Genomic DNA, 18,142 nt, shown 5'->3' on the forward strand with positions numbered 1-18,142 from the left:
GGCTCTGGGCGGCCCATACACCGGTAGATCCTTTGATCCCCCGACCAGCACAAGCAGCTCCCACAGTTTGGTTGTCCACCACCCAGACACCAGTGACCCCTTCATTAGCCCCTGTCTCTGCGCGGACCAATTCCATGTGCTTAGTAGAAGGGACTTTGGTGTCACAGCGGCCATTACATCTCCTGCCACCGTCACCTTCATCTGCAGTGGTGTGGTGAACGAGAAACCTGGACTGGTCCGGACTACAACCATCCAGTCTTTACTGATGGATCCAGGATCTGTTTGGGATCCAGTGATGGTGGGGTTGCAGTATGGAGGCCTCGTGGTGAGCGCCTTAATCGTGCCCTTGCTGTGGAGGACACACTGCCCCCTGCTGGTGTGATGATCTGGAGACATCTCAGATGACAGTCGTCACCCCCTAGTAGTGATACAAGAACACTGACAGCATCCTGCCGCCACATGTGGTCCTCTCATGGCAGGGCTTCCATTTCTCAGCAGGATAGCGCCCGCACAGTAACAGATTCCCAGGAAGGTCTCCTCAGGATTTTACTTCTTTGGCTACCCGGTCACCAGGATTATTATTATTATATATTTTTTGAGTATACATTAATATTGTAGAACTGATTTCTGAGGAAGTCCTGTCACCTCTGTTTTATTAACTACTCATATTCCTCATAAAATGACAATTCTGAAGGAACTTTCTCATGACTGTATTTTCCATTCCTCAATTATTCCTTCAAAAAAACATATGAATAAATTACCAACTGAGCATTCCCATTTCCCTAAAGCCAGCAGAACTGTGAATGCAGCTCTGGCTGTACTGCTGCCGGCTTACCAGAGAGCTGGGAGTCACCGCCGCCGTCCTCTGCCTCCTTCTTTACAGTCACAGGGTAAACGACAAGACCAGGGGGCAAAGACGGAGACTGAGTGCACATTGCTGCAAATAATGGGGGTATAAATGTATTTATAAGGAAGGAGCAAGACAGTACAGATAAGGAGGGACACATATGGGGGGAGGTACCTGGAGTGGAGCGTGGCCCCTCGTCCTGGGATGTGTCAGGGACACCGGTGTCATATATACCTTTTTCCTGCTTAACCTCAGGCAGTGAATCTGTCAGAGACACAGAACAAGCATGTGATACCCCGGCCAGCAGGGGGAGCTGCACGGCCCCACTGTTCACCACACTCACCCAGCTCAGTCTTTATGACCCTCTGCTCAGGGTCCTCCACCTCGGCCCCCTGGTAATTTATTCTCAACATAATATCCGGTCCAAGCCCTGAAATGTGCAAGATACAAATCTAAAGAGAGCAGATAACAGAGAGACAGAGGACTACACAATACACAACACAGAGGAGCCCCCTCATTACCCACCTGCCATGTCCCCGGTCATACATCCTAGGGACAAGATAACATGGTGGCTGTGGTCAGCGCTGCGGTCCTGGGACCAAATCTGAGGGCAACATCTACATGGAGCTTGTATGTTTGTCCTGTGTTTGTGTGGTTTCCTCCGGTCCCCCCCCACATACTGATAGACACTGTGGACCACTCTCTCCTCCTTCAACCCTTCTCTCCCTTCACCATCAGAGACCTGGCCCTCTCCTGGACCTCCTCGCACCTCACCGACAGAGCCTTCAGCGTTTACCATTCAAACACTACCTCCTTGTCACGCCCCCTCTGTTGTTCCTCAAGGCCCTGTGTTGGGTCTACAACTTTTCTCCATTAGTCCTGGGACAGCTCAGAGTCCCATGGCTTCCGATACCACCTATGCTGACGACACTCAGATCTACTTCTCGGGCCCAGATGTCCAGAATCCCAGAGTGTCTGTCGGCTATATCTTCATTCTTCTCCTCTAGACAAAACTGAATTCATTGTCTTTCCCTCATGTCTCTCAGCCCCCCTACCTGACCTGTCCATTACAGTTAATCAGGGGTAATGTCCCGGTGGGCTGATGCCCAAGCCCTGCTCTTTGCTGCTCACCGGGTACATAATGAGCTCTCAGTAGTAACTAATGCTGTGGGAATCAGGCACTCGGGTACCAGGCCAGCAACCGGACATGTCCTGAATTCATCTGCTGTGGCCACACCTGACGACCTCAGTCCCCGCTTCATACCCTAATCAGAGAAAACTGGAGGAGGACAGAAGATGGCAGATATTGATGGCTACCACAAAGGGACGGCTTTTGGGGCAATATGCGTTATGATTTTGCTGGCTCAGCCTACTCGTATTGTCCAAACTTCTGTCGATTCAACCCGCCTACAATATGGGGCCACTTTTAGATTTTTTCCAGGGCCACTTTAATTCCCCAGTCCGCCCCTGCAGTTAATAGCATGACGCCCTCTCCAGTCTCGCAGGTCCACTGCCTGATTCTGCCCTGTCCTTTAAGACACACATCCACCTCACCTCCACCTGCTGCTTTCAACTTAAGAACATCTCTCGTATTCGCGCCTTTCTCACCCGAGTCAACTAAAATACTAGTGCATGCCCTGGTCATCTCCCGCCTGGACTACTACAACATCCTCCTGTGTGGCCTCCCATCAAGCACTCTCGCTCCCCTCCAATCTATCCTCAACTCTGCTGCCCGGTTAATCCACCTCTCTCCTCTGCCAATCCCTTCACTGGTTCCCCATTACCCAGCGAATTCAGTTTAATATACTTACAACTACATATAAGGCCGTCCACAACCCGTCCCCTCCGTCATCTCTGACCTGTTCCCCCCGATACATCTCCATACGTAATCTCAGATCTTCACAGGACTTCTCCTCTGTTCTCCTCACGTCTGTTCTTCTCCCGTGCCTCTCCTCTGGAACTCACTACCTCAACACATCAGACTCTCTCCTGACATCCAAACCTTCAAGAGTCACCTGAAAACCCACCTTTTCAGGAAAGTCTACCATCTGCAATGAGCCTGCTGCCACCACACAGCCACATAAGCAGCCTATACCCTCACCTACTGTGTGATCCCCTTCCCTTATAGATTGTAAGTTCTTGTGGGCCGGGTCCTCTCCCCCTCTGTACCAGTCTGGTAATAGTTTCCCGCTTACTAGGGTTGTTTTCATACCAAAATTTTGATTCGGTTTCAATACCATAAAAAAGTGTTGTGGCACTTGATACAATTCGATACCACGCAAAAAAAATAAAAGTTGCGTGAATTCCGCATTCATGGAACGTCCCGCCCATAATAGAACAGTCCGATCCTATTTTTTGGGGGGACAAGGTGACTAAAAACAATGGCGAATTGTGCAGTTTTTATTTATTTTTTTCTGTTACGTCGCTCACCGCATAGGACATTTTTTTTTATACTTTGGACTTTTCAGCCGTGTCAATATGTAATATGTTTATTTATTGTTTATATATTTTATATGTAAAATTGGGAAAGGGGTGATTTATACTTAATATTTAGATTTTTTTTACTTTTTATTTAATAACTATTTCCCCCCTTAGGGGCTAGAACCTGGGATCTTTTAATCCCTTGTCCTATTCACCCTGATAGAGATCTATCAGGGTGAATAGGACCTCACACTCTCCCTGCTGCCCTGTGCATAGTACACACAGCAGCAGGGAGGTTACCATGGCAGCCAGGGCTTCAGTAGAGTACTGGCTGCCATGGTAACCAATCGGTTACACTGCTGGGGCTCAGATCAGAAGCTGCCACTGCACCACCAACAAGAGGAGGGGAGGGGACCCTGTGGCCACTGCCACCAATGATTTTAATACTGGGGGATGTTGGGGGGGCGCACTGCGCCAATGATTTTAATACTGGGGGGGAGGGCGCACTGCACCACTAATGATAAATAACATTTAATACACGAGGCGGGTGCGGCACCTGAGGGGTTAACTGCCGCTGATCGCAGCTCCCCGCCAGCATCCGCCTCCTGGATTTATATTAAATGTTTACTTTCATTGGTGGAGCAGTGCGCCCGCCCCCTCTCCTCATTGGTGGCAGCAGCACAGGGGGCAGGGAGAGACTGCGTCCTCCTCCCCTGTGCGGCTGAGGAGAACATGATGTCAGCACAGAGACTCCCTTCTACATAAGGTGCAGCACACACAGTGACCACATGATGTCAGCACAGAGACTCCCTTCTAGATAAGGCGCAGTGCACACAGTGACCACATGATGTCAGCACAGAGACTCCCTTCTACATAAGGTGCAGTGCACACAGTAACCACATGATGTCAGCACAGAGACTCCATCCTACATAAGGCGCAGTGCAGTGACCACTTGGTGTCAGCGCAGAGACTCCATACTACACAGGGTGCAGCACACAGTGACCACATGATGTCAGCACAGAGACTTCCTTCTACATAAGGCGCAGTGCACACAGTGACCACTTGGTGTCGGCACAGAGACTCCCTTCTACATAAGGCGCAGTGCACACAGTGACCACTTGGTGTCAGCACAGAGACTCCCTTCTACATAAGGCGCAGTGCACACAGTGACCACATGAAGTCAGCACAGAGACTCCCTTCTACATAAGGCGCAGTGCACACAGTGACCACTTGGTGTCAGCAGAGACTCCCTTCTACATAAGGCGCAGTGCACACAGTGACCACATGAGGTCAGCACAGAGACTCCCTTCTACATAAGGTGCAATGCACACAGTGAACACATGATGTCAGCACAGACTCCCTTCTACATAAGGTGCAATGCACACAGTGACCACATGATGTCAGCACAGAGACTCCCTTCTACATAAGGCGCAGTGCACACAGTGACCACTTGGTGTCAGCACAGAGACTCCCTTCTACATAAGGCGCAGTGCACACAGTGACCACATGATGTCAGCACAGAGACTCCCTTCTACATAAGGCGCAGTGCACACAGTGACCACTTGGTGTCAGCACAGAGACTCCCTTCTACATAAGGCGCAGTGCACACAGTGACCACTTGGTGTCAGCAGAGACTCCCTTCTACATAAGGCACAGTGCACACAGTGACCACATGAGGTCAGCACAGAGACTCCCTTCTACATAAGGCGCAGTGCACACAGTGACCACTTGGTGTCAGCACAGAGACTCCCTTCTACATAAGGCGCAGTGCACACAGTGACCACTTGGTGTCAGCACAGAGACTCCCTTCTACATAAGGCGCAGTGCACACAGTGACCACATGAAGTCAGCACAGAGACTCCCTTCTACATAAGGTGCAATGCACACAGTGACCACATGATGTCAGCACAGAGACTCCCTTCTACATAAGGCGCAGTGCACACAGTGACCACTTGGTGTCAGCACAGAGACTCCCTTCTACATAAGGCGCAGTGCACACAGTGACCACTTGGTGTCAGCACAGAGACTCCCTTCTACATAAGGCGCAGTGCACACAGTGACCACATGAGGTCAGCACAGAGACTCCCTTCTACATAAGGTGCAATGCACACAGTGAACACATGATGTCAGCACAGAGACTCCCTTCTACATAAGGCACAGTGCACACAGTGACCACTTGGTGTCAGCAGAGACTCCCTTCTACATAAGGCACAGTGCACACAGTGACCACTTGGTGTCAGCACAGAGACTCCCTTCTACATAAGGCGCAGTGCACACAGTGACCACTTGGTGTCAGCACAGAGACTCCCTTCTACATAAGGCGCAGTGCACACAGTGACCACTTGGTGTCAGCACAGAGACTCCCTTCTACATAAGGCGCAGTGCACACAGTGACCACTTGGTGTCAGCACAGAGACTCCCTTCTACATAAGGCGCAGTGCACACAGTGACCACATGATGTCAGCACAGAGACTCCCTTCTACATAAGGCGCAGTGCACACAGTGACCACTTGGTGTCAGCACAGAGACTCCTTTCTACATAAGGTGCAGTGCACACAGTGACCACATAATGTCAGCACAGAGACTCCCTTCTACATAAGGCGCAGTGCACACAGTGACCACTTGGTGTCAGCACAGAGACTCCCTTCTACATAAGGCGCAGTGCACACAGTGACCACATGATGTCAGCACAGAGACTCCCTTCTACATAAGGCGCAGTGCACACAGTGACCACATGATGTCAGCACAGAGACTCCCTTCTACATAAGGTGCAGTGCACACAGTGACCACTTGGTGTCGGCACAGAGACTCCCTTCTACATAAGGCGCAGTGCACACAGTGACCACTTGGTGTCAGCACAGAGACTCCATCCTACACAGGGTGCAGTGCACACAGTGACCACATGGTGTCAGCACAGAGACTCCCTTCTACATAAGGTGCAGTGCACACAGTGACCACATGATGTCAGCACAGAGACTCCCTTCTACATAAGGCGCAGTGCACACAGTGACCACATGATGTCAGCACAGAGACTCCCTTCTACATAAGGCGCAGTGCACACTGTGACCACATGATGTCAGCACAGAGACTCCCTTCTACATAAGGCGCAGTGCACACAGTGACCACTTGGTGTCGGCACAGAGACTCCCTTCTACATAAGGCGCAGTGCACACAGTGACCACATGATGTCAGCACAGAGACTCCCTTCTACATAAGGCGCAGTGCACACAGTGACCACATGGTGTCAGCACAGAGACTCCCTTCTACATAAGGCGCAGTGCACACAGTGACCACTTGGTGTCGGCACAGAGACTCCCTTCTACATAAGGTGCAGTGCACACAGTGACCACATGATGTCAGCACAGAGACTCCCTTCTACATAAGGCGCAGTGCACACAGTGACCACTTGGTGTCGGCACAGAGACTCCCTTCTACATAAGGTGCAGTGCACACAGTGACCACTTGGTGTCAGCACAGAGACTCCCTTCTACATAAGGCGCAGTGCACACAGTGACCACATGATGTCAGCACAGAGACTCCCTTCTACATAAGGCGCAGTGCACACAGTGACCACATGATGTCAGCACAGAGACTCCCTTCTACATAAGGTGCAGTGCACACAGTGACCACTTGGTGTCGGCACAGAGACTCCCTTCTACATAAGGCGCAGTGCACACAGTGACCACATGATGTCAGCACAGAGACTCCCTTCTACATAAGGCGCAGTGCACACAGTGACCACATGGTGTCAGCACAGAGACTCCCTTCTACATAAGGCGCAGTGCACACAGTGACCACTTGGTGTCGGCACAGAGACTCCCTTCTACATAAGGTGCAGTGCACACAGTGACCACATGATGTCAGCACAGAGACTCCCTTCTACATAAGGCGCAGTGCACACAGTGACCACATGATGTCAGCACAGAGACTCCCTTCTACATAAGGCGCAGTGCACACAGTGACCACTTGGTGTCGGCACAGAGACTCCCTTCTACATAAGGCGCAGTGCACACAGTGACCACTTGGTGTCAGCACAGAGACTCCCTTCTACATAAGGCGCAGTGCACACAGTGACCACATGATGTCAGCACAGAGACTCCCTTCTACATAAGGCGCAGTGCACACAGTGACCACATGATGTCAGCACAGAGACTCCCTTCTACATAAGGTGCAGTGCACACAGTGACCACTTGGTGTCGGCACAGAGACTCCCTTCTACATAAGGCGCAGTGCACACAGTGACCACATGATGTCAGCACAGAGACTCCCTTCTACATAAGGCGCAGTGCACACAGTGACCACTTGGTGTCAGCACAGAGACTCCCTTCTGCATAAGGCGCAGTGCACACAGTGACCACATGCCGATTGACCGGGCATGGCCACCAGTGATGGCCAGTTCGCAGTGTTTGCTAATGAACACATGCGAGCTGCCATCCTAAATCACAAGTCCGGCGATGCACAGGTAAGCCCTTACCTGTGCCTGCGCCACGAGCCGGTCTGAAACAAATGCAGTCACCGGGAGCAGGCAGGTCCGAGAACAGCCGCCGGGGGCCTTCATCGGGCTGTTCTCAGAACTGCCTGCTCCCGGTGACCGCATTTGTTTCAGAACGGCTCGCGGCGCAGGCGCAGGTAAGGGCTTGCTCGTGAGTTAAGATGGCAGCCCGCATGTGATCGTTAGCGAACACTGCGAACTGGCCATCACTGGTGGCCACAACCATAATAGAAAATGCCTATTCTTGTCACGCTCTCTCTTTTCTACGGAGCCGTGGAACGGAACCACGGATGCGGACAGCACACAGTGTGCTAAATGGGGCCGCATTCAATACCGGAATTAGACAATCTATTTTGATGTTGCACATCAGGAGGCATCCGTTCCGTTAGGATGCGTTTGTGTGAAAACAAAACTGAAAAAACGGATCCGTCACTAAATACACTGAAAGTCCGCATCAGTCCGCACCTGTGGTGTGCATGAGCGCTGCCTGCGCTGGCTCCTCCTGACATGAGGCCAGTGCTGCTCTCCCTCCCTCTCTCACAGCAGGAGACTCTCACCATTACCACAAGCTCAGAATGGACGAGCCGCTACCTTCCTGGCGCTGACCACACTTGCTGGTTTCTTCCTTGCTGACGATTCGGTACAGGACCTCCGAGTTCTCAATATGGTACCCTGAGGAAACAAGCCGGTCAGGAGCAAACATCTGCAAGGTGCCTCCTAGGATAGCCTACAACTCGTGTGCAACTACAACTCCCAGCATGCCCTCCTACGGCAAAGAACAGTTTACTATCATCTGGAATCGACAGACTGTGCGGAGGGAGGTCAATGGGTAGGTGGTGCCCCTTCCTCGATGCTCATCGGATAACCCCGGGGCGGAGTACCCCTTTAAATAGACTATCGTCAAATCTGCGACTCAATCTGAAGCAGCAATCTGATTGGCTGCCTCCAGACGCCACCTACCGAGATCGAGCAGCACATTGTGGATCTCGCGCATCACGTTCCCGTACAGATGGCGCTGCCATTCCTCCAGGATGTCCCACTCCTCCCCCGAGAACGAGGCGGCCACATCTGTGAAGGACACCGCGGCCTGAGGCGGAGAGAAACTGACAGTCAATAACCCTCAACAGATGTCATTTCCACAGGACAGTTGCCCCCATATTGTCCCCCTGTTGTCCTGGCACGAGGTAACCTACCCGCTGAGAAGTGTCCATCTTCTAGCGCCCACGTGGTCCACACTCTGCCGTCTCTTCGCTGACCTCTTGTGGTCAAGATGGAGAACACAGAACAAAGCCAGGGCACCACGCAGCTCCACCTGGTGGACACAGAGTGATGACCACAACGCCACCTGGTGGACACAGAGCAATGACCACAGCTCCACCTGGTGGATGCAGAGCAAAGACCTCAACGCCACCTGGTGGATGCAGAGCAAAGACCTCAACGCCACCTGGTGGATGCAGAGCAAAGACCGCAACGCCACCTGGTGCACAGAGAGAGTAATGACCGCAGCGCCACCTGGTGCACAGAGAGAGTAATGACCGCAGCGCCACCTGGTGCACAGAGAGAGTAATGACCGCAGCGCCACCTGGTGCACAGAGAGAGTAATGACCGCAGCGCCACCTGGTGCACAGAGAGAGTAATGACCGCAGCGCCACCTGGTGCACAGAGAGAGTAATGACCGCAGCGCCACCTGGTGGATGCAGAGCAATGATCGCAGAGCCACCTGGTGCACAGAGAGAGTAATGACCGCAGCGCCACCTGGTGCACAGAGAGAGTAATGACCGCAGCGCCACCTGGTGCACAGAGAGAGTAATGACTGCAGCGCCACCTGGTGCACAGAGAGAGTAATGACCGCAGCGCCACCTGGTGCACAGAGAGAGTAATGACCGCAGCGCCACCTGGTGCACAGAGAGAGTAATGACCGCAGCGCCACCTGGTGCACAGAGAGAGTAATGACCGCAGCGCCACCTGGTGCACAGAGAAAGTAATGACCGCAGCGCCACCTGGTGCACAGAGAAAGTAATGACCGCAGCGCCACCTGGTGCACAGAGAGAGTAATGACCGCAGCGCCACCCGGTGCACAGAGAGAGTAATGACCGCAGCGCCACCTGGTGCACAGAGAGAGTAATGACCGCAGCGCCACCTGGTGGACGCAGAGTAAGAGGCCAGGTTCGCAGTCTTATCCCCCTCACCAGTAAGCAATGGTATGGCTCAGCTAGGTTCATAGGGACATGATACGACTTTCACTTGGTTTAGTGGCTCTATCATCCTCGCCATAGAGCACAACGCCTCCTCCTGGTCACATGATCAGATCCTGGAGCCACGTGACCCCAGTGACCGGACATGACTCCCTCCCCGTCTCTCACCAGTCACCACCGCTTCTTCCCTGGACAGCTGAGCGGGGTCAGGTCACTGCGCAGGCGCCTTCCGCTCGGGTATCACGTGATACACACGTGATGTTGTGACGTCAGCAGGTCCTCACCGGATGTAGTATATAGACATTACCGGGAGTGGAGGAGGCGGAGCAGAAGCCGGGTGAGTGCAGGACACCGCGTGTCCCGGAGGGGAGTTATCGGGCACTGCTTATAGCGCTGGGGGACTGACTGACCTTAATATTACCGGGCGCCGCTTATCATAGGAGGTGAAGGTCTGATGACACCGGGCGCCGCTTATCATAGGAGGTGACGGTCTGATGACACCGGGCGCCGCTTATCATAGAAGGTGACGGTCTGATGACACCGGGCGCCGCTTATCATAGGAGGTGACGGTCTGATGACACCGGGCGCCGCTTATCATAGAAGGTGACGGTCTGATGACACCGGGCGCTGCTTATTATAGGAGGTGACGGTCTGATGATACCGGGCGCCGCTTATTATAGGAGGTGACGGTCTGATATCACCGGGCGCCGCTTATCATAGGAGGTGACGGTCTGATGACACCGGGCGCCGCTTATCATAGGAGGTGACGGTCTGATGACACCGGGCGCTGCTTATCATAGGAGGTGACGGTCTGATGACACCGGGCGCCGCTTATTATAGGAGGTGACGGTCTGATGACACCGGGCGCCGCTTATTATAGGAGATGACGGTCTGATGACACCGGGCGCCGCTTATTATAGGAGGTGACGGTCTGATGACACCGGGCGCCGCTTATCATAGGAGGTGACGGTCTGATGATACCGGGCGCTGCTTATTATAGGAGGTGACGGTCTGATGACACCGGGCGCCGCTTATCATAGGAGGTGACGGTCTGATGACACCGGGCGCCGCTTATCATAGGAGGTGACGGTCTGATGACACCGGGCGCCGCTTATCATAGGAGGTGACGGTCTGATGACACTGGGCGCCGCTTATTATAGGAGGTGACGGTCTGATGACACTGGGCGCCGCTTATTATAGGAGGTGACGGTCTGATGACACTGGGCGCCGCTTATTATAGGAGGTGACGGTCTGATGACACTGGGCGCCGCTTATTATAGGAGGTGACGGTCTGATGACACTGGGCGCCGCTTATTATAGGAGGTGACGGTCTGATGACACTGGGCGCCGCTTATTATAGGAGGTGACGGTCTGATGACACTGGGCGCCGCTTATTATAGGAGGTGACGGTCTGATGACACTGGGCGCCGCTTATACACTGGGCGCCGCTTATTATAGGAGGTGACGGTCTGATGACATTGGGCGCCGCTTATTATAGGAGGTGACGGTCTGATGACACCGGGCGCCGCTTATTATAGGAGGTGACGGTCTGATGACACTGGGCGCCGCTTATACACTGGGCGCCGCTTATTATAGGAGGTGGCGGTCTGATGACACCGGGCGCAGCTTATCATAGGAGGTGACGGTCTGATGACACTGGGCGCCGCTTATTATAGGAGATGACAGTCTGTTGACACCGGGCGCCGATTATCACAGGTGACGGTCTGACGACACCGGGCGCCGCTTGTTATAGGAGGTGACGGTCTGATGACATTGGGCGCCGCTTATTATAGGAGGTGATGGTCTGATGACACTGGGCGACGCTTATTATAGGAGATGACGGTCTAATGACACCGGGCGCCGATTATCACAGGTGACGGCCTGATGACACTGGGCGCCGCTTATTATAGGAGGTGGCGGTCTGATGACACCGGGCGCAGCTTATTATAGGAGGTGATGGTCTGATGACACTGGGCGCCGCTTATTATAGGAGGTGGCGGTCTGATGACACCGGGCGCAGCTTATCACAGGAGATGACGGTCTGATGACACTGGGCGCCGCTTATTATAGATGATGACGGTCTGATGACACCGGGCGCCGCTTATCACAGGTGACGGTCTGATGACACTGGGCGCCGCTTATTATAGGAGGTGACGGTCTGATGACACCGGGCGCAGCTTATCACAGATGACTGTCTGATGACACCGGGCGCCGCTTATCACAGGTGACGGTCTGATGACAGTATGTCTCCCACAATGCCCTGCTGCAGGTCACGGGGCCGTCGTTGCGGATCCTGGGGCGATTTGTTGTCTGGAGCTGTGTGCTTGGTCCAGGAGCTGACACTCTATTCTGTTAGCAGACGCCCCAGTGCAGGGATGGAGAAACGTAAGGAGAAGATGAAATGCAGCGCGCTGTCTGCCATGGTAAGAAGCCTAGATGTGTGTTCTGGGACCTGTAGTCCTCCAGGCACATGGTGGTGACGGTCTCCCGTGGCCTCTCTAGGTGACGGTGACGTTTCACGACGTGGCCGCCTGCTTTGCGGAGGATGACTGGGACGTGATGGAGGAGTGGCAGCGGGAGCTGTACCGGAGCGCCATGAAGGAGATCCACCGCGCCCTGCAGGATCTGGGTAAGGGGGCCCTCTAGTGGAGACCACAGGGCGCTCTGCCGGCTCCCTCTGCTGATGGCAGTGGGGTATTTTCCAGCTGCAATGCTCTATATTCACCGCTCTGACACTCCTGTCACATGCACAGCAGTCTTAACTGGTGTTATGCTCCAGTTACACCCAAAGCTGCAGTCACCACTCGTGTACTCCCCCCTGATCCTGATGTGTTTACAGGTTACAGGATCCTGAACCCAGAGCTGTTGGTGAAGATCGAGAAGTCGGGTGAGCAAGGGCGACGCTGCGGCAACCCGTCAACAAGTGAGTGCGAGGCGTATCGCAGCACGGTCAGTGTATAGTGCTCGGTGGTGGGACATTGTGTGGAGATGCAGACATCCGTGTGTGACCTCCTCACGCCTGTCTCTCGTGTCGCACTGACAGGTGGAGGCGTCCTCGTGCCGGACATCCTGCTGAAAATACAACGTCGTAAAGTGGACGGAAAAGAGGCGACGAGGAGACGCACGGAGTCCATCCGAGGTCAGATGCTGTGTGTGACGGTCAGTGGTAAATGTGGGAGTTGTGTGGAGGAGCGGTCATCACCTGTGGTGACCACCATCTTGAATAAATACCGCCATCTGTGGGTGTGCAGTAGCTGCACGGTGACATCACAGTGACCTGATGATATTGTCCTGTTACAGGAAGTCGGGCTCGGAAACCGGAATGTCCGCTGAAAGTCAAGCAGGAGAACAAAGCTTATTACTCCGATACCGAATCCGAGGACAAAGGTGAGCGGACCACCGGGCCCCCGTCTCTTCCGGCCGGCCAGCCAGCCAGCCAACCACCGGGCCCCCGTCTCTTCCGGCCGGCCGGCCAGCCAGCCAGCCAACCACCGGGCCCCCGTCTCTTCCGGCCGGCCAGCCAGCCAGCCAACCACCGGGCCCCCGTCTCTTCCGGCCGGCCAGCCAGCCAGCCAACCACCGGGCCCCCGTCTCTTCCGGCCAGCCAGCCAACCACCGGGCCCCCGTCTCTTCCGGCCAGCCAGCCAACCACCGGGCCCCCGTCTCTTCCGGCCGGCCAGCCAGCCAGCCAACCACCGGGCCCCCGTCTCTTCCGGCCGGCCAGCCAGCCAGCCAACCACCGGGCCCCCGTCTCTTCCGGCCGGCCAGCCAGCCAGCCAACCACCGGGCCCCCGTCTCTTCCGGCCGGCCGGCCAACCACCGGGCCCCCGTCTCTTCCGGCCGGCCGGCCGGCCAACCACCGGGCCCCCGTCTCTTCCGGCCGGCCGGCCGGCCAACCACCGGGCCCCCGTCTCTTCCGGCCGGCCGGCCAACCACCGGGCCCCCGTCTCTTCCGGCCGGCCGGCCGGCCAACCACCGGGCCCCCGTCTCTTCCGGCCGGCCGGCCAACCACCGGGCCCCCGTCTCTTCCGGCCGGCCGGCCGGCCAACCACCGGGCCCCCGTCTCTTCCGGCCGGCCGGCCAACCACCGGGCCCCCGTCTCTTCCGGCCGGCCGGCCAACCACCGGGCCCCCGTCTCTTCCGGCCGGCCGGCCAACCACCGGGCCCCCGTCTCTTCCGGCCGGCCGGCCAACCACCGGGCCCCCGTCTCTTCCGGCCGGCCAATGTCTCCAACCAGCGGGCCCCCGTCTCTTCCGGCCGGCCAATGTCTCCAACCAGCGGGCCCCCGTCTCTTCCGGCCGGCCAATGTCTCCAACCAGCGGGCCCCCGTCTCTTCCGGCCGGCCAATGTCTCCAACCAGCGGGCCCCCGTCTCTTCCGGCCGGCCAATGTCTCCAACCACCCGGCCCCCGTCTCTTCCGGCCGGCCAATGTCTCCAACCACCCGGCCCCCGTCTCTTCCGGCCGGCCAATGTCTCCAACCACCCGGCCCCCGTCTCTTCCGGCCGGCCAATGTCTCCAACCACCCGGCCCCCTTCTCTTCCGGCCGGCCAATGTCTCCAACCACCCGGCCCCCGTCTCTTCCGGCCGGCCAATGTCTCCAACCACCCGGCCCCCTTCTCTTCCGGCCGGCCAATGTCTCCAACCACCCGGCCCCCGTCTCTTCCGGCCGGCCAATGTCTCCAACCACCCGGCCCCCGTCTCTTCCGGCCGGCCGGCCAATGTCTCCAACCACCCGGCCCCCGTCTCTTCCGGCCGGCCAATGTCTCCAACCACCCGGCCCCCTTCTCTTCCGGCCGGCCAATGTCTCCAACCACCCGGCCCCCGTCTCTTCCGGCCGGCCAATGTCTCCAACCACCCGGCCCCCGTCTCTTCCGGCCGGCCAATGTCTCCAACCACCCGGCCCCCGTCTCTTCCGGCCGGCCAATGTCTCCAACCACCCGGCCCCCGTCTCTTCCGGCCAGCCAACCACCCGGCCCCCCTCCCCGACAGGTTATCAGTCTCTGATATTATGCATAGGAGTGGCGGATTTACCTGTACAATAAATCCACAATAGTAGGGCCTTACAGAATATGTGCAGGGGGCGGTCGTTAGAGGGCACGTTCCTTGCTTGTGGTGTGTGTACAGCGTCCTCTGCTTTCTGTTATCAGCCACGTCGCCGCCTCCACACGATCTTGTGGTTGTTGTGAAGCAAGAAGATGCAGAGGACGAGCAGCAAGTAAAAACACCAGCGGAGTCACAGGAACCGGAGGGTGAGCGGCAGTGCCAAGAGGAAGCAGAACCTCCTGATCCTGCTAAGAGTGAGTTCACTGACTTGGAAGGGTCGGTAACAAGGGCCTTATCAGATTGTGAATACTCCAGTCCCATCCAGAACTGCATTCACTATTCTGTCAGACCCTGCAGAACTGTCTTACAAATTCACTAATGGGTAGGAATCAGATTACACATAGAGTAAAACTGCAGCCCGGTCACGGTCTCTACATGTCTTCTAGCTCATGCTTTGCGCCTCCCCTTATTACAGTCCTGCTGCATCACTTATCGCTGATGCTGCTGTAATCACAGGACTTTAACTAGAACATTCGCTCCATAGACACAGAGCTTGCAGTATGTGATAATTTTTCTATCTTTCACCAGAGTTTGACAAAGCGAAGAGCTCTGAGGATCTGACCAGTGAAGACCCCACAAAGCCTCTGAGCCCCTCCCCCTTGGTCAGCCCCGATGGAGATTCTGCATTCCTGTTTTCTGAAGCTGGTCTGAATAGGCCTCTCGCCCCAGAGTACTCCCTGGAGAGCGCCCTCGAGTTTGAGAAGTATCTGAGCAGCCTGACGCATCCTGCCCTACGGCGGCCGGCACGCAGCGAGTTTGACCACGGCTTCTACGAGAATTACAGCATCCACAGTAAGCAGCGACTGATGCTGATGGGGGAGAAGCGTTACCGCTGCACCGAATGTGGCAAGGGCTTCACCAGGAACTCCCACCTGAAGGCGCACCGCAGGATCCACACCGGGGAGCGACCCTACAAGTGCTCAGAGTGCAGCAAGACCTTCAGCGAGAACTCCCACCTGACCGTCCACCTGCGGGTCCACTCTGGAGAGAAACGCTACAAGTGCAGCATGTGCGACAAAAGCTTCAGCGAGAACTCCAACCTCATCGTCCACCAGCGGATTCACACTGGCGAGAAACCCTACAAGTGCCCTGAGTGCGAGCTCTGCTTCAGCCAACACTCCAGCCTGGTGCGGCATCGGCGCAAGCACTCGGGGGCGCGACCGTACAAATGCGCGCACTGCGAAAAGACTTTTAGCCAGAAGGGTCACCTCAGCAACCACATCCGGACACACACTGGCGAGCGGCCGTACAAGTGCCCCGAGTGTGGAAAATGCTTCAGTGAACATTCCCACCTGACTGGCCACCAGAAGATCCACACTGGGGAGAAGCCTTACACCTGTGACGTCTGCCACAAGGGCTTCAGCAAGATCTCCAACCTGAAGGCTCATCAGCAGATCCACACCGGTTACCGGCCCTACATATGTGCCCAGTGCGGCAAGAGCTTCACTCAGCACTCCACCCTGGTCCGACACCAGAGGGTCCACACTGGCAAACTGGACTCCTTCTGGAGGAAACTGTATGAGGTGGAGGATGCTCAAGATGTCTCCTGGAAAGACAACCTCAGCCCTGAAAGCCGAGGAACTGAGGAGGAACTGTCCTGTCCCCACGACCAGCAGTGCTGACCACCTGGGACTAATGTACTATGAATGTAAAGGAGCCACCCACCCTGTGGAGTCCTGCTCTGTCAAACCGATATAGGCAATGTTAAAGCCTTTAGGTCAGTGTTTCCCAACCAGTGTGCCTCCAGCTGTTACAAAACTACAACTCCTAGCATGCCCGCACAGCCAAATGCTGTCCGGGCATGCTGGGAGTTGTAGTTTTGCAACAGCTGGAGGCACACTGGTTGGGAAACACTGCTTTAGGTCACCCAACTTTCCCAGACCCTAAAATGTTGAGTTGATGTAGTGGTAACAGATGAAGGATGCTGCAGAGAAGACTTCTGCTTTCCTGGGCGCCTGGTGTGGTGGTGATCTCCTGGATTATAAGGCCAGGGAAGCTGAGTGACAACAATATGTCCGCCTTCACTGTACAGGTGCCTGAGCGGATACATCACCAAGCCTGTCTGTCTCCAGGAAAGCTGGGTGACAACCCCTGCAGTGGAGCTTTCCCAGATCTAGATCTACTGTAGAAGAGCCCGAGAAGTCTTTCCTCTTGTTCTGACGGAGACTCCAGGCTTCGGGATCTTGGTCAATGTGAATTTTCCGCTTTTATTATTTATTTCAGTTTTGCGTCGTTATAAATTATAATAGTCTCGGACGGTTGTCCACTGCTCAGAATAGTCAGCCACCGGCTGCGCGAGGCATGGAAGGGTTAATTGCGGCATGATGCATGTAGAGCCGGCACCATCCATAATACACATGATTGGCTCTGCTGCATGTCTCTGGTGATTCTGTGGGGGGAGGGGATCCCAGGATGGAGGTGACCTGTGCAGATGAAAAGTGAGACTCCGCATCAGGGGCGAATGTGCGGGGTGAATCGCTCAGCCGCCATGACTGCTGCCAGCGAGACCCTCACTCGTCCTCTCATCTGTGAATGTCACAAAGACTCAAACACAGTCTCGTCCAGCGTCACTGTCACAGCAAATCCTTGTTCTGTCCAGTCACATCCAGAGCTGCAGTCACATTTCTACTGTAACATCATGTCCTATACTCCAGTCACAGCCAGAGCTGCAGTCACATTTCTACTGTAACATCATGTCCTATACTCCAGTCACAGCCAGAGCTGCAGTCACATTTCTACTGTAACATCATGTCCTATACTCCAGTCACAGCCAGAGCTGCAGTCACATTTCTACTGTAACATCATGTCCTATACTCCAGTCACAGCCAGAGCTGCAGTCACATTTCTACTGTAACATCATGTCCTATACTCCAGTCACAGCCAGAGCTGCAGTCACATTTCTACTGTAACATCATGTCCTATACTCCAGTCACAGCCAGAGCTGCAGTCACATTTCTACTGTAACATCATGTCCTATACTCCAGTCACAGCCAGAGCTGCAGTCACATTTCTACTGTAACATCATGTCCTATACTCCAGTCACAGCCAGAGCTGCAGTCACATTTCTACTGTAACATCATGTC

General features: G+C 55.1%; 2 protein-coding genes across 11 annotated transcripts; one reads left to right on the top strand and one right to left on the bottom strand.

Annotated features, from left to right (window-relative positions):
- Positions 1 to 577: 577 nt before the first annotated feature.
- On the bottom strand, positions 578 to 10,184 carry LOC122933887 (protein ZNF783-like). 5 transcript variants are annotated; one of them, XM_044288993.1, is made up of 8 exons: positions 10,124 to 10,180; positions 8,954 to 9,072; positions 8,721 to 8,847; positions 8,352 to 8,432; positions 1,191 to 1,277; positions 1,022 to 1,111; positions 836 to 937; positions 583 to 734 (listed from the first exon to the last, which is right to left on the bottom strand). In XM_044288993.1, exons 2-8 carry the CDS (start codon positions 8,969 to 8,971, stop codon positions 703 to 705), a joined length of 537 nt encoding a protein of 178 aa, XP_044144928.1. In that variant the 5' UTR covers positions 8,972 to 9,072; positions 10,124 to 10,180; the 3' UTR covers positions 583 to 702. The 5 variants fall into 5 exon arrangements, with proteins under 5 accessions (XP_044144927.1, XP_044144924.1, XP_044144926.1 ...); XM_044288989.1 differs by having other exon boundaries at positions 582 to 734; positions 836 to 1,111; positions 10,124 to 10,176; XM_044288991.1 differs by lacking the exon at positions 10,124 to 10,180 and adding an exon at positions 9,950 to 10,115 and having other exon boundaries at positions 582 to 734; positions 836 to 1,111.
- Positions 10,185 to 10,222: 38 nt separating this feature from the next.
- Positions 10,223 to 17,430, top strand: LOC122933832 (zinc finger protein 34-like). 6 transcript variants are annotated; one of them, XM_044288900.1, is made up of 8 exons: positions 10,223 to 10,292; positions 12,315 to 12,378; positions 12,458 to 12,584; positions 12,795 to 12,878; positions 12,999 to 13,094; positions 13,256 to 13,342; positions 15,104 to 15,253; positions 15,588 to 17,430. In XM_044288900.1, the coding sequence occupies exons 2-8, from the start codon at positions 12,331 to 12,333 to the stop codon at positions 16,679 to 16,681; spliced, it is 1,686 nt and encodes a 561-aa protein (XP_044144835.1). In that variant the 5' UTR covers positions 10,223 to 10,292; positions 12,315 to 12,330; the 3' UTR covers positions 16,682 to 17,430. The 6 variants fall into 6 exon arrangements, with proteins under 6 accessions (XP_044144835.1, XP_044144836.1, XP_044144834.1 ...); XM_044288901.1 differs by having other exon boundaries at positions 10,227 to 10,292; positions 12,312 to 12,378; XM_044288899.1 differs by having other exon boundaries at positions 10,278 to 10,292; positions 12,225 to 12,378.
- The last annotated feature ends 712 nt before the right edge of the window (positions 17,431 to 18,142 follow it).

Source organism: Bufo gargarizans, chromosome 4 (genome assembly GCF_014858855.1).
Source record: "Bufo gargarizans isolate SCDJY-AF-19 chromosome 4, ASM1485885v1, whole genome shotgun sequence".
Classification (NCBI taxonomy): Eukaryota; Metazoa; Chordata; class Amphibia; order Anura; family Bufonidae; genus Bufo; species Bufo gargarizans.

Excerpts from the sequence above, each read along its gene's own strand:
- LOC122933887 (XM_044288989.1), bottom strand. Across the intron at positions 1,278-8,351 it reads GTGTGGTCAGCGCCAGGAAG|GGCTTGGACCGGATATTATG; the intron begins GTAGCGGCTCGT and ends TGCACATTTCAG. Across the intron at positions 735-835 it reads CGGTGACTCCCAGCTCTCTG|GAATAATTGAGGAATGGAAA; the intron begins GTAAGCCGGCAG and ends GTTTTTTTGAAG.
- LOC122933832 (XM_044288896.1), top strand. The coding sequence starts at position 12,199 with ATGTCTCCCACAATGCCCTGCTGCAGGTCACGGGGCCGTCGTTGCGGA. Across the intron at positions 12,379-12,457 it reads GCAGCGCGCTGTCTGCCATG|GTGACGGTGACGTTTCACGA; the intron begins GTAAGAAGCCTA and ends TGGCCTCTCTAG. Across the intron at positions 15,254-15,587 it reads ACCTCCTGATCCTGCTAAGA|AGTTTGACAAAGCGAAGAGC; the intron begins GTGAGTTCACTG and ends ATCTTTCACCAG.